Genomic DNA, 15,064 nt, shown 5'->3' with positions numbered 1-15,064 from the left:
CGGTATGCAAAGACTAATTTATTATATCTTTCTTTGTAATTCGTAATTAGAATGAAAGACCCTGGTAAATTTCTGTATTGACATCAAATTTCAGTTGATTTATAAATAGAGTTAAATAGAGTGCGACCCGACTAAATGAAGTTTCGATTCTACAGCTCTTTCAAGTGTCTTTCAAGTTCCTCTGTTCCTCAAACGGCTTTCTTTGTTCTCGTTCTCCTGTTTTAATTTTAGGGAAAATATTGAAATACGAAACCAAGAATAAAACAAAACGACAGGAACTTTTTTCATTTCCCTTTTATTTCCATTTGAACTAATATTCATGTCTTAAAATAGGTTATTATATCCTCCAAATCAGATTCAATGTTATTTTATACTTAAAATGATTCAAAGAACGACAAAACGAAATGATATAAAACAACCAGAAAACGAGAACAATTTCGAAAATATTATGGTTTTGGTAAATATATATTTTTTTTTAATTCTTGTAAATGCAGAGAACTCGGTAATGTTCTCTGTGTGTGGAGTTTGAGAGATTTTTTTTCTCGCTTTAATTGCCTAAGCGTTACATGAAACTACATTAATTTGGTGTTTACATTTTTATGTTTAGCATTTAGGGCAACGTTTTAACATGCATTTTTCAATGGCATAAATAAATAGGTCTTAATTTACTTAAAATGTGTGTTTCTGTTTTAAGAAAAATACAAATTTTTATAGTTGTTTCGGTTGAAAATCGGTACGGTTACATCAAGTGTTACATTGAACACTGATTTATGTTTATTTATTCGAAGGGAATTAATTAGGTGTTTTTCTGTTAATTAAATGCTGTTTCATTTACTTATATAGGTGTAGTGGGAAAGTAATTTCTAATTTGACCCTATCAAATCTAAACCTCTGCTCGGATGGCTATAGGAAAGGTCTTACAGTAGGGTCCTTTGTAGCTCCACGTTTCTCGAAATGGCTAGCCATCTGTTGAGTTGACAACTGTGGCGAAAGAAAGAGGTGACTTGAGATTTGTTTCTCATTATAAAGAAAATTCTGTGTGAAATCATATGAAGTAGTAGATTTTGTGTAAAACAAGAAAATTAAAATATTGAAAATTGAGAAAATTGATTGAACAAAAATAATACTGGTTGTGGATAGATATTGCCTAAAGGACTTATTTAAACGCTTCATTTTATACACAAAAATATTGGTTGCCTACCGATGAGTACGGGTTTACAACTTATTTTTGAATTTCTTGAAAAATGACTTGGTTGAAAATGTACTAACACGCGTGAAAACAGTAAAAATAGTTATCAAACAGTGAAGTATATCGCAGTAAGTAATACATACCACTTTCAGGCAAGTCAAATAATGGAATTCGAACTTATATGACGATTTATTAATTTGTAGATGTAAGTCATCTTTCCATTCAACACAAAATATATCGACCGATTACTATCAGCATCTAATTAATCAATTAATCGAGTCATCCATTAGCTCTATAAATATTAGAAAGGTTACAAAAAATACACCAAGCCACAATACATGGTTTTACAGCAAATTTAACAGGAGTATGACAATGATTAACATTTTGCATCAAGTCTTACAAGCATTTCTTAGATATTTTTCACAGTTTCAACGCACTGTGCTTTGACAGTTTGTATACTTTGTCAGACATACGAGAAGATTATTGTTCAAGAGTTTATTAACGATAAAACTGAGATTTTATTTCGTATTTTTATGCTTGGTTCACCATACAAATGTTATTTGCTGATTTTTGCACAAAAAAAGAAATGAAAATTTTGCACTACTACTGTCAATAGTATCCCTAATTAAAAAAATCATTCTATTAAACTCAAAAAAATGACACAGGCGACCAGCGTGCAAAACGTGTCACATTTCATATTTTCATTTATGTAACACACTCCAGTGCATCGTCACTGAAGACATCAATGTTTGGTTTTGTACATTACACACTTGGATACGGAAAACTATCATCGTAATGAGTATCTGCTATTTTAATAAGAACAATAAGAGAATCAACCAAGTCTTACCGCAGTGAAACATTAGCTGTTTTGTACTTGAATGTTATGAGTATGGAAAAAACAAAAATCAACGAAGTGTTGTATGAACTTATGAATGCTTTTTAGGAGCATTTTCGAAGCGTAACCTTTAAACATGATCCGAATCTTAAACTAGATTTGAAAGAATGTAAAGTGACTTTCATTTGTTGTTTTGTTATCTGTCGATCTGATGTTTTTATATCACTCCTATTGCTCATGCAATTTAACCTTTCACGAATCTGCTACTTGATTTGTTCAAGTATTTTCAACAGACCGAAAAGCAAATCTTTCACTTGTGGATTTTGCAATAAAAAATGTCTTTTTACGTAGAGTTCATTATTAAGTTAGTCGTCGTTGTCGATAACAGATGCGGTAGAGGAAAGGAAATAATCCTTCATATCAATGGTTGGAACAATTATTTCCTTAAAAGTTTAATTCATCTGCTTATGGTATTAAGTGGTCAAATTATCGACTACAAGAACGTATAAACAACGTCAAGTATTTTACATAAGAACTAAATATTTTTTAATTAACCTTCCAAAACCCGAAAACAATCAATAATAACGAATCCTTTCAAACAGCATCATAACTCTTTAAACTAAAAATAAATAAAAACAAAAAAACTTGTTCGGAAATGGTCTACTATATAGAAAAATTCCTCAGACAAATTTATTTTGCGATTTAATTTGGCTGCAGGCAACTATCATTAAACATATTGGGAAAGGAAGGCAACGGTAAGCGTTTAGCAATACAACACGTACACTTCTTGCGGGTTTGTCGGTGAATTGGAAGCAACTATGCCCGCGGCAACTAACTATATCATGTGTATAATATATGTGCACTACGAGAAAGATGATGGCATATTGAACCTTACCTTTATAACATAAATTAAACTCTAAAATTATTATATATTTACCTATTAGGATGTGCGTATACCCATACGAAATGTGATATCATCAATTTAGTTTTACATTTGTACGGGATCACTTATGCAAAAATGTGGTCAAACCTTTGAAAAACTTAGATTTTTCGATCATGCCAACAGTTTGAACTATCTATTTCCACAAAATGTTCTATACATCAACAATGGTTTGACATCTTAGATGTTCATTATTAACTTTAAAAAAATTTAAAACATCGTCATCAGTTGTCAGCATTGACGACATTAGCAGAAGATTATGTTGAAGCTTATGAAGTAAAAGATTTTGTATCAAAAATTACCAAAGAACTAATGTTGATGTCGCGATACAATTGCCGTTTGTAAAAAAGTTAAACAAAAGAGCAGAAATACTATTTTATGTAGGTTAAGCACGCAACTACATGTTGTGACAAAAAAATACCCAGTAATTGTAATTGATACTAAAAGAGTTTTAACATATTTTTGAATAATTACGCAAACAGATGTTCGTTTTCTTTAAAGACACCGATATTCTCCGATTCAACTTTTTTTTTATTTCCGAGGATCAGTGCGATGCAATAAGTGTTGCTAACATAACTTAAATGTTTCAAACATGCATCACAACTGGATTTGAGTCATTTGAGGTCGTGTTAAAGGTATACTATGCATACTTATTTTTGGTGAACCGCTCCATGATAAGAATTTCTTCAAAGGAAAAACACGAAGAATTATATCAACAATACACAAAAATTTTTTGTGTTTTTTTCTTCTCTCCTTTAAATAACAGGTGCAGGTTATTGCCTCAGTTCATACGTATATATTTATACGTATTGTATAATATGTGTAGTGTGCGCGATCTTAAATTACCCTCAAGTTAGTATAGTATTTAAATGGAAAAAACAGAGAAAAATTTGTAATTTTCAATCTGTCAGTGTACCGCTGAATGTGAAAATGTAAATGCATACGATGCACTGAGCTAAGATCAATTTTTAGCCCGCGGCAAAATTCATCTTGCATGTCTGGAAGCATTGTGCCATTGTGCTTCGGAGTCCTTTTCGAAATGAAATTAGATGTTTTTTTTTTCTTTTATTTTTGTATATTTCAAAACACACCAAATTAAATGTTGTTATACTTAAGTAGTTATGGCGAATTTTTATTTATGCATTTTATATGGCATTTTACAGGAGTTTTTGCGATGAGCCAAGCAGCATACGATACCATAATATATAATACAGAGCGAAGAGCATCATTTCGATGTATGGTACACAACCTTTGAGTTTTGCAAATAGTAATTACATGTTCGTCTTATTGTTATAAAACATGAAAATGATGTGTGGTTGGTAAAGCAGAGTAAGTGATTGCAATTTTTAAAGTACAAATTAAAGTATTAAAATTGTGTCTACTGAATGCACGCATGCTTTTTCCGACAAAAAAAAACGAATCCTGTATATGTATCATATACCAGCTTATATATATATAACTTCCAACCGGCTGCTCATTTATTTCCATAAAAGTGTACTTAACGTTGGTATCCTATAACCAGAACTCCTATAATTGTAATTATTAAATATCTATTAGATACACATTGTACGCATGCTCTAGTTCATTTTTAGCAGATAACTAAATACACTGCAATGTGTGTAATAAGATGATGCTTTAAATTACGCATAAACCATATCCAAACAAACCAACAATTAATTACTACAAAATAGTTGAAACATCGTAACGGTTATCGCTAGATGTAGATATATTCATTATGGTTGATATTCTTAGAGGTATAATTCTATATGATTTAACGTGAAAATGAGTTTTGTACTTAATGATTTTTCGTACTTGGTAATTAGGCCTTCATAATATCGTCTTATTGCATGCAGGACTGCATTTATTTTTGCAATTGGTTTACAATAGCACAAAACAAAACTGTTGATTGATGGCATTCCTTGATGTATGTATTTGTTTAGCCGTTTAAAAACCTTTCATCAACTCATATCGATGACCTCTGTTTTGCAACAAAAAAAACCTAATGAAGTAAAAGACTTGTTAGCTTTCTCGAAATACCCGATCGTATACTTGTCGTAGGGAGATTCAAATTTTCATTATAGTTACAAGGAGACGTTGGATTTGAAAATTAAAAGTACGTAACTTATGGAGAAGTAACTACGTATAATGGAGAGTTGTGTTATAAATCAAAGTTTTACGTCAGTGAAAATCACAATCTTTCTATTAACGAAATCACCAAAAGTGACAACCACAAAGTGTTATCGGTACGCTCAGTACGCATTTTTCCTCCAATAAAATTGGTATTGGGTCTATTTGTAAATGCTCAAAATTGTCTTAACCGTATAACTGATATATATATATATATATATGACCAGTATTTTTGTCGGGTCTATTACTTCTATCGATCAAAATATTTTTAAACTGTTAATTTGAAATCTTGTACTTCAGTTTTTTTAACATGCATTTTTTCTGGTCGTTCTTGCCTTAATAAGTCAAGCGTATTGCACATTGAGTCCCTCAAGAAGCCACAGTTTAAAACCTATGTCAAATTGTTACATTTCGTGATACGAAAAACATTTGTTTTCACATCGTATGCGTAAATTCCAGTTCAGGCACAAGTTAGGAATACGATTTTTTGTACTGTAGCAATTTTACACTTTCACCGAATGAATATTTACGCACGCAAAATGAATATATATGGGCACTACAATGCATAATAGCTATTTTGCTAGAAATTGTCAATCCGAGGCGAAGCCGAGTGTGATCTTAATTTTTCCAAAAGTTTTGTAATGATTGCGTTTTGTAATAAAAATTTTGTCAGTCCGATATATTAAAAAAAAATTAACAGACCACCTGATTCAAAAAAGGAAAATTTATAAACAGAGTGTTTCTACCACCTCCGCTTGCCACACTTTCAAGTATTCTAACACAAATCCGTTTATTCAGTTAAACTCACCAACTCACTTGCATCCGTTTTCCACTTTCCATGATGAGCTCAGGTAAAATTGCAAAAATAACCTGAACTGAACCATCATTCATTTTAATTAATTTGAGTAGAAGTCTTATATTATTAAAAAATCGTCAGATTGGTTTCAGTTCATTTTGGCGCCTGCCACTAAATTGGATGCTTACCTATATAACTGTACCAGTAACCTCTCATCGTCAGAAGGTCCTAAGACGAACGTTTTTACGTTTTATTATACCGACAAATGCTATTGAAGATTTATGTGGTTTAATATAAAAATACGCATACCACGAATGGAATTTGCGAGGAATTTTTTTTAACTAAAAAAATTAATTGCAAATTGGATGCATAAGCGTGAATGTGAATATATTGGAAATTGGATGAACGCAGTCCAATTATTAAACATAATAAAATGAAATGAGTTTAAAGTTTCGAAATTAATATCTAAGAGCAGATTTCATTATCATTATGCATTCAAAAAACTTTTTTTTTTTCGTATACACTTGATGAGGGTATGTGATGAATGACGTGTTTAGTCTTTATTGCTGCACTTGTTTAAGAGTGTCTTATGGAAACACAAAGAAACACTAAAAATTTGTAGAGCTGGTCATGTCCTAAAGAATTTTCTTCCTAATTTCATGGAGTACATGTACATGCAGACTCGGGTGACGATTGGAATTTTAAAGAAATCATTCCTTCTCCATCAACGAAAATATCATTCTCTTTGAATGTTACCATTATGTTCAGTTAATATTTGTGTCAATGGTTTTACAGAAACCATCCCGATTTTACAACTTCTTTTCAAACCGCATATAATATTGATCATAATCTTCATGAATGATACGAGAAGTAATGTGCATGTATAGAGGTGGTTAAGACAAATCCACCAAATGTCTAGACGAAAATTTTTAGATTTTCTTGGCAAAGCGTCAAAGAAAAATAAAATAAAAGAATTCTGTAATGACTGATCACTGTTTTTGCTTTTATTGTGACGGTTTATTTGGGTTTCGGAAGTATAATTTCCACATTCACATATAAATAGCACTACGTTGTGTATAGTTAGTAAGGGGAAGTTTTGAGTATATTTCGATGCTTTTAGAAGGATTTTATGCGTTTCGTATTGCTTCTGCTTCAATAAATTTATTCAACGAATTCGAATAAATGGTAAGCGTAGATCGTGTAGATTGACAATTTTATTTTATATAATTGAACGGCAAGTGAAATGAAATTTATTGCAGCAGCAGCAGCAAAAAACACACTTTTAATTGAATTTCCTGTGACGGAATTAGCGCCAGTTAATTTCACATGATTTACTCGCCCGCAATTTCCTAATAAAGTTTTATTCGTTTAAGTGATCTAGTTGCATTTGATACTATTAAAATAGTGACAAAAAATATGGTACGCGTGGTTCGATTGCATAATCGTGATTCAACATTGGTTGTGTCATAAAAACAATAGTTTTGAATTCATTAACTAGGTTTGTATATTGTGCCATTTTCACGTGATTATATTCAGTTTGTAGAGGAAAAAATTAATTAAATTTTAAGTAAGAGTTTTCAGTCTATGTGTATGCAACATAACTCAATATAACAATCTGTCGAATTGATTAACATCTCGATTTTGAATGTCCCCAAATGGTCACGAAGTTTCTCGTTAAATAACTTCAGGCATAACAATGTTTCCATAGAAAAAAATTTCTAATTGCCCGAAAAACGTCAATTTGTCCGTTTGAATGTAATAAACGATGTATAATAAAGTAATTGACTGAACCAGATAGACCATCTCACCAACTAAATTTCATTTAAATGAGCACTGTGTCATGGAAACATTAATGAACTCATTTGAATTCAGCTCGAATTAAACATTCCTTTAGTGCGTCTATAGCACACATCCATATGGTATACAATAATCCGTGTGTAGAACACACTGCAATGAACATTCGGCAATTAAAATAACAAAAATTCTCACATAAACTTGGCCTTAATTACTTCCAAAACCAACATCTATAATAATTGTCATTTATTTGCGGATGCATTTTCTGTTGCTATCCAGTAAACCAACTGCAATGCGCATGTAAAGTGCCATTAGATTTCGAAATGCAAAATGATATGCAATGGGAAAAGGTGATATTTCAGTAACTATGTTGTATACGCTCATCAATTAAATGTACAGCAATTTGTTATGTAAGGCATATCAATTTATGTGCTATACACGAGAGGCCACATATTTATTCAATTGATAATCAGAATTTAGACAAACTGCAATTTATTTACTTCACGAATTCGTTGAGTCGACAAGAGATAAGTAATGTATCCATACACACATTGCGAATTATATCGGTTATCATCATCATCGACAATTTATGAGCTAATTAATTTAACAAGAAAACGAAAATTAAAACTAATTTGACTCGGTTCAAAGACCAATGTCAATTTGGTTAGAAAAACTCTTTGGCTGTGCAAGATTCTTTCAGGAAATTATGTGAATTCACATGATTTACGGTTCGGTATTGTTATGATTGTAATGTGCAAAAATGTATATGTTACATTGTTAATTGAATTTTAATTTGTTGCCCATCATGCATACCAAAGTCTTTGTATTTTTGTTAGATGTAATGCACGCAAAGCATAATTTACTGACATAGGAGACTCGAAACTGGCAATTGAATAGTGTATACCACAAAATGTAGCAGTTTTACTCAGATTATGAAGCTCTATAAGAATGAATAACAATAAATGTTATGAAAAGCTTTGATTTCTCATTGTTGTATGAATGTAATGTTAAACAAATCATAGTCCGCATGATGCAATCAAACAGTTAGAGAAGAAAATTCAGCTTCAGCTCGTAAAATAATATAACGAGAAGTTCTCACTGAAGTAAAGATTACAATTTGCTCCTCCATCATTCCTTTAACGATTATCGCGATTATCGTATAGTAAAAACTGCGGTAACGGTAACTGGTATGGTTTAAATTGTCGGGAGTAAATTCCACATATCGGATGGATGGGATAGAAAAAGTGTACCGACACTGAAGTACAACTATCCCGCTATTAAGCCTGTTGTGCGCCAAACGATCGCTAGATTAATGTGCCCCTTGTAAGATATTGCAGTATGAGCTTTGCATACCGGATATTCAGTTTCTTGTGATTGATAAGTAAATATATTCATGAGAGAACAAGAAAACGTTTTCTTATAAAATCGACGTTCAAAGCAATCCTTGTGATTAGCAGTCCTTGAACACCTACACTGTCACTGTCAAAAAACGAACTAAGTTTGATATCGAGCATTAACTGCGGCCAGAAACCATTTCAATCTCTCAACAATGAAGTCAAATTATATAATTATTCTATCGACATCGTTATCCTGGTCTGCATATCTCTGCGTCCGAGATGAAATAAATAAATTTTTATTTTCGTACGACAGTGAAATCACAATTGAACTGCCTAAACTCTATTTGGCCATATTTTTCGCATTGTTACTTCTTATGTTTGTTGGATTAATTTACATCGAAAAGTGGCAGCATCAAAATTTCTTGCGCAAATTCCGTAATTCCGACCCAATGAAAATACGTAAATTTATCAGTCTACGTCGAAGTGCTCTTGAAAATATAAACAAAACCATAATCGATCATTTAAATGCCTTAGAGACATGCATTCTGAGTTGGAACGGTCATAATGGTGATGCAGGCGGAGAAAATGAAGAAAATGATTGTAAACCTTCAAAACTGTAAAATAAAAGCTCATTCTGTCACTATGTGTATTGTTTCACAAAGGTTAATCATGTCAGCAGTGTAATCATGATAATCTGGTCTGTTACTTCTTTCGATTCAATAAGTTTCAAGCGATTGTTGAGAAATCTTGTACTTCATTTCTCTTAACATGGATTTTGCCCGACTTAGTCGTTTATTATTATCGACGCTATCGACAAATGGACGTTCAAATTTACGAGTAAAGGATATTAAATAATCGAAGTTGAAAAAAAAACAGCTTTATGGAACTCCAGAGCTTTGGAACTTTATTCTGCATCAACTTTTACAGCGTCTTCGACATCAACTTTTACAGCGTCCTCGACATCAACTTTTACAGCGTCCTCGACATCAACTTTAATTTTCTTAACAGAATTCTCCTCTTCATCCATGCAATTTTCTTCTGCTTTCCGTTTCTCATTCCCTGTTGCAATACTTTCGTTTTCGAGCTTGATTTGACTAGATGCCGACGTATCGCCCTTGAAAACTTCGCGTAACAGCATGGTTGCGTACGTAGCGGTCGGTAAACAGAAATCGAGAATCAATGCCTTCAATTCACCATCATCTGTTTCGGTAAACGAGAAGAATCAAAAATTGTCGATTGAGACAATTGAAATGTGAAAACTACAAACCTGCGCTCTTCGGCGGTTCTTCTTTACGAAGCTCTTCCAAATCTGATTGAATCAAATCGTCGCTGTCGCTCTTGTACTTCATGAAGTACCACGACAGATCTTTCGGCTTCACCAAAACTTTTCTGTAGGCGCCACACAGCGAATACGTTCTGCAATTGAATTGAACTCTCGATCAGAGATGAACAAATATTTGTTGTACGGTGTAAGCTTACCTGTGTTTTGTCTTCAATTTCTCCGACGATAGATTATCTTTAGCCAAACGGTCAATGTACCATTGGCCAGTTTCATTTGTTGGGTATGAAATGTCGTGACCAGGCAACGGTAGAACCAAATCGAAAATCGAATATTTGCCAGAGGCAATGTCTTCGTCAGTTAATGGTTTCACCAATGATTTGTAAACAGAAATTGTTTCTTGCGATTCCTCAGCAGGATTCTCCTCTTCGTCTGCTTCGTCTTCAAAGGAGATACCATCGTCATCGATAAGTTCCTTTATTTGCGTTGTAACTTTTTCGTCAGACACAAACACTAAATCACCCGGTAAAAGTTGAAGGCCCAATTTGATGCGTTTGGATGCAATTTCATTCCAAATTAGACTCTGGTACGAATGAATGTACATGAGCAACATATTTCGCGGTAGCTACACCAGGGACATAAATTTTAAATGAAAATTGTTCCGATAGATCTTCCGAGACGCTAAACTTACATCGTTCAAAGAATTAACGAAATCGTTGCTTCCGTGTCGAGCCAATCCCGACAATAATTTAGCTTCGACGCCGTATGTTGTTTTATAGAAAAATTTTAGTGCAGCCGCAGGATCTCTGTGCTTCCACCAATGTTCCCGGATTTGTTTCATGAAAGTAACTTCACCTTCACGAGGCTTTAAAATTAATTCGCAGGCCTGCAGTCAATTGAAAAGCAACATTATAAAAACTGATGAACTGTGCTGATGAACTCGACACACACTCATACCTCTTTAAATTGTCCCTTGATTAAAGCCAGACCTACTTGATGAGTAGGAACTGTAGAATTGTTTCCGAATCGTTGTAGGCCATAGTAATTGATAAATCCATTTTCTTTGAGACCTTGTAGAGACAATTCAATATCGCCTTCAGGATGAACGATGTGCCGTAGAGCTATTCGGAATCTGTAAATGAAAATGAAGAGCTCTAATCAATGCGCATTCTGTAAAGCAAGCAAAGTGATTTTTACCGGTTACCGCTCAAGTGACCCAACTTTAACGGTTCATCCTTGAATGTAAAATTACCAACGTGAATGGACTTCTTCATATCGGCAGCTTTAGATATTCGCTCCGGTTCACGTTTTCGTAAACAAAACCACTGTGTTGTCTTAGCTCGTCTGTCTTTCGTTCCAGCATAAGTTATTGATTTCGTGTTCGTATTCAAACCTTGCGATAGATCACCAGCGGCTTTCATTGTGTCCAAATTTTCCTTGTATACAACAAAATGCGTATATTCACCGGGCCACAGCCATTTGGTGCGCTGATCATTACCAGCATTTTTCTTAAACTTTGAAAATTTAAAGAATTTCTTGTCATCTTTGTTGATGGTCGAACTGACTATCGAAGAACCGAACATTTGTTTGACCATGTTGTGAACCATTCCCCGTTGCTCTTTAGTCAATGATTCAGCGTCAACCTTGTTTGGATCGAAAATCATTTCAAATATTCGAATTGAACTAGCTCATGTAACTTACCTCAATATCGGAGGCGGCTTTAGTACCACTAGATATTTCTACTATACTGTCCCAAGTTTCTTGGCCTATCAATCCGATAACTTGTTCTTTCGTTTCAGCATCTGATTGTAAAAAAAAGGTTGTCTCGTAAGGTCTTTCAAAAATACGGCGATGTGTTGTCTTACTTATTGCTGGTTCCGGCTTCTTGGGTAATGATGTGTCAGTCAATTTAACAACATTTCCGTCCAAATCAATTTCGTTGACTTGAAAGTCTGAGAATCTGGATTTAATAACCGCATTGAACCCAGGAGTTGTACCAACATATTCCGTCACTCCTATGTCTTTTTCCATTAAATTAAACTTTTCCATTCGACTGTGGAACTCTTCATTCGGATTCGACTCCTTTGCTTCAGGTTTAATGGGGTTTTGGAAACGTTTACTGTTGTCTTGCCTATGGTTTCTGGCATTACCAGCAAATTTTCCTTTGCCTTTTTTATTCGTGTTTTTGTGATTTCGCTTACGATCACCATGACCGGTCCATTTCTTTTTTCCCATGATAGAAAACACTCGTCGATTGACTTGTTACAGGATTAAATTGAAATCAGATGAATCAAGAGATATATGTTATTCCAACGAACGGTGAGGTTTTAAATGCCGACGACACCGACAAAAATATAACCACAAAATTCTACCACATGCTGATGACACTTCACTAAAACCAACATTGCCTATTATAAAATGCCAACGATGATACTTGAATGTGGAGTTAAGGACTGACTGTTTAGAACGAATCGAAATTTTTGATGATTATAAAATGTGACTAGCTTTTCCATAGAGCTAAACTGGAGAGGTGGTATGGTGGTGCTGTCAATCCATGGAAACCACAAAAAATTTGGGAGACGTTGAAATATTGACATCTATTGAGTTTTTCTATGGGTTTCTATTCTACAAAACTGAGGCATTGTTGGATGGCAATACGTTCAAAGATGTACTAGGTTGGAACACCCTAGATATTTATAGGTTTGTTCCATCGTATACGGTAAAAATGATTTTTGACGAACCGAAAACGAACGAGAGCAACCACGCTTTTGCGAACAATTTGTCAACAATAATTTTTTGGTTATGGCTCTATGAATAACGTTTTGACAGCTCAAATAACCTATTTAACAGACCAAATTTATAAGCCTGGGTGTGTTCTGTGTGCCCTTTTAGTACCGATTAGCATCAGCGTCACAATGCCAACTCTCTAACTCTAAGCATCAACAACGAAAACTAAACATATAAGAAGTCGGCCAATGATAATCTTTTTTTTAATATTTTACTCACACGTTGAAGTTAATTGCGGCTTGTCAACTTTCGGCGCCCTGGACTTTACTTAAATCGTCGAGGAATGCCTCCAAATAAATTTCTAAAAATCTAGAATTCCGTTTTCGATTTTTAGAAATTTATTTGGAGGCATTTCTCGACGATTTAAGTAAAGTCTAGGGTGCCGAAAGTTGACAAGCCGCAATTAACTTCAACGTGTTTTTGGTTACGATAATAGGTGATGGAATTTGTTTATGTACTGTCCGTTTGACAAGCGGATCGCCACGGTTCAGCAGTGGGTTTTGAACATTTGTTTTTTACACGTTGGCACACATGCTCTTGTCAGATTCAAGATTGTTTTTACGAAGGTTACGCTGATTATACTTTGTGAAAAAGTCCAATACCTTGCAAATATGTCACATCTTGGACAGAATTTGACACTGCAATATCTGCAACATGAAAAAACTAAATGTTCGAAACCCACTGAAACCCCGTGCTTCCATCTACGTAATATACACATACTAGGTGAGCCAATCTTAATCTATCCTATCTAAAAATACAACAAATGTAACAAAAAACTTAAATTGTTTCATGTTGCTTTTTAAAACGGCATCCCACTGCTTTGACAGAAACGTCATCGTCATCGCCGTACTGTCAAAACAGTTTTTTTGTTTATCGAGTCCTACACAATCCAACAAAAATGGTTTATATTCATTTTCCATCCAATTTGACCGAAGAGGAGCTGATGCTTCAAGCAAAATATCAAAAATTGAAAAAAAAGGTTAGTTGACATCGTACGGAAGTAGAAAATTATCACGAAGTATGGCATTTCTTATAGAAAAAGGCCATTCAAGCACACAGGGCTCCAAAACAAGAAGCCGATAAGCCAATCATTCCAAAACGACCTTCTGATGCTCGCGACGCTCGAGAAGTAGCAAGAAAACTATTAAAGAGTGGAGCCATTCAAGCGATACAGCGACCTGCAACCAAACAAGATCAAACATCGTTCAAACGACCAAAGGGACAGGAACGAAAGAGAGTAATTCCTGACCAAAGTGTCGCTCAGTATCAACCATTCTCTTCGACTCAGTCGGATATCCAATCTAGCGAAATAAGTTCACCGGAGGTAAAAGACGCGTCGACCAGTCGTGTAAGAAATCTGTATCAGCAATTTGCCACCGAACGGGATAGAGAAGAACGAGGATTGATCGAGAAGAAAGTATCGGTCGACACCACCGCAACACCGATACGTACCGATAAGCCCAGAGTAGGAAATACGATTTACGTTTCCGGAAATAAGCTGACTGATGAGTTTCTACGCAACCATTTCAATGCTTTCGGTGACATCATCAACATATCGATGGAGATTGAAAAAGGACGCGGATTCATTACATTTTCCAAGCCAGAGTCAGCTGATCGTGCTATCAGTGAAATGAATGGAAAGCCCGCTGATGGTGTGCAGTTACTGGTTCAGTTGGCCAGACGACAACCACAAATTGATTTAATTAACGATGCCTCGTCCTCTGCTGTATGGTCTACGTTGGCTGCAAGTCATTCGCAAAAAGGGAGTCACAAAGACAAGCGACAAGTTGTTATTTATGACGATATGTTGCCGGATTCGGGCGATATATTTGCGTAAAATCATTTATTTACGAAACTGGAATAGTTTCTCACTAAGTTTAATGTTAGGATGTAATAGTACTTGAAGTAAACTGAACAAGTGAATATTCCTCTGTAAAAGATTTAATTTCTCGTCTTAATAAAGAAGAATTCAGAAGAATA

At 34.3% G+C, this 15,064-nt stretch overlaps 2 protein-coding genes across 2 annotated transcripts; one reads left to right on the top strand and one right to left on the bottom strand.

The window, feature by feature from the left end:
* Nucleotides 1-9,895: 9,895 nt before the first annotated feature.
* On the bottom strand, nucleotides 9,896-12,683 carry LOC119073258 (pseudouridylate synthase 7 homolog). The gene is made up of 8 exons (XM_037178631.1): nucleotides 12,163-12,683; nucleotides 11,999-12,099; nucleotides 11,495-11,940; nucleotides 11,255-11,429; nucleotides 10,989-11,183; nucleotides 10,498-10,922; nucleotides 10,286-10,434; nucleotides 9,896-10,218 (listed from the first exon to the last, which is right to left on the bottom strand). Exons 1-8 carry the CDS (start codon nucleotides 12,530-12,532, stop codon nucleotides 9,923-9,925), a joined length of 2,157 nt encoding a protein of 718 aa, XP_037034526.1. The 5' UTR covers nucleotides 12,533-12,683; the 3' UTR covers nucleotides 9,896-9,922.
* A 1,243-nt stretch (nucleotides 12,684-13,926) lies between these two features.
* On the top strand, nucleotides 13,927-15,064 carry LOC119073285 (negative elongation factor E). Its single transcript, XM_037178669.1, has 2 exons — nucleotides 13,927-14,063; nucleotides 14,121-15,064. The coding sequence occupies exons 1-2, from the start codon at nucleotides 13,983-13,985 to the stop codon at nucleotides 14,919-14,921; spliced, it is 882 nt and encodes a 293-aa protein (XP_037034564.1). The 5' UTR covers nucleotides 13,927-13,982; the 3' UTR covers nucleotides 14,922-15,064.

The sequence above is a fragment of the Bradysia coprophila genome, unplaced genomic scaffold (assembly GCF_014529535.1).
Source record: "Bradysia coprophila strain Holo2 unplaced genomic scaffold, BU_Bcop_v1 contig_138, whole genome shotgun sequence".
Classification (NCBI taxonomy): Eukaryota; Metazoa; Arthropoda; class Insecta; order Diptera; family Sciaridae; genus Bradysia; species Bradysia coprophila.
Note: the sequence above shows the minus strand (reverse complement) of the source record. Positions and strands in the feature narration are given on the sequence as shown.

What these genes read in the sequence shown, in the direction of transcription:
- LOC119073258 (XM_037178631.1), bottom strand. Translation starts at nt 12,532, where the DNA reads ATGGGAAAAAAGAAATGGACCGGTCATGGTGATCGTAAGCGAAATCAC. An exon ending in TCGTTAATTCTTTGAACGAT is followed by an intron (nt 10,923 to 10,988) that starts GTAAGTTTAGCG and finishes TCCCTGGTGTAG; the next exon opens with CTACCGCGAAATATGTTGCT. An exon ending in AGAACCGCCGAAGAGCGCAG is followed by an intron (nt 10,219 to 10,285) that starts GTTTGTAGTTTT and finishes TTACCGAAACAG; the next exon opens with ATGATGGTGAATTGAAGGCA.
- LOC119073285 (XM_037178669.1), top strand. Translation starts at nt 13,983, where the DNA reads ATGGTTTATATTCATTTTCCATCCAATTTGACCGAAGAGGAGCTGATG. An exon ending in ATCAAAAATTGAAAAAAAAG is followed by an intron (nt 14,064 to 14,120) that starts GTTAGTTGACAT and finishes CATTTCTTATAG; the next exon opens with AAAAAGGCCATTCAAGCACA.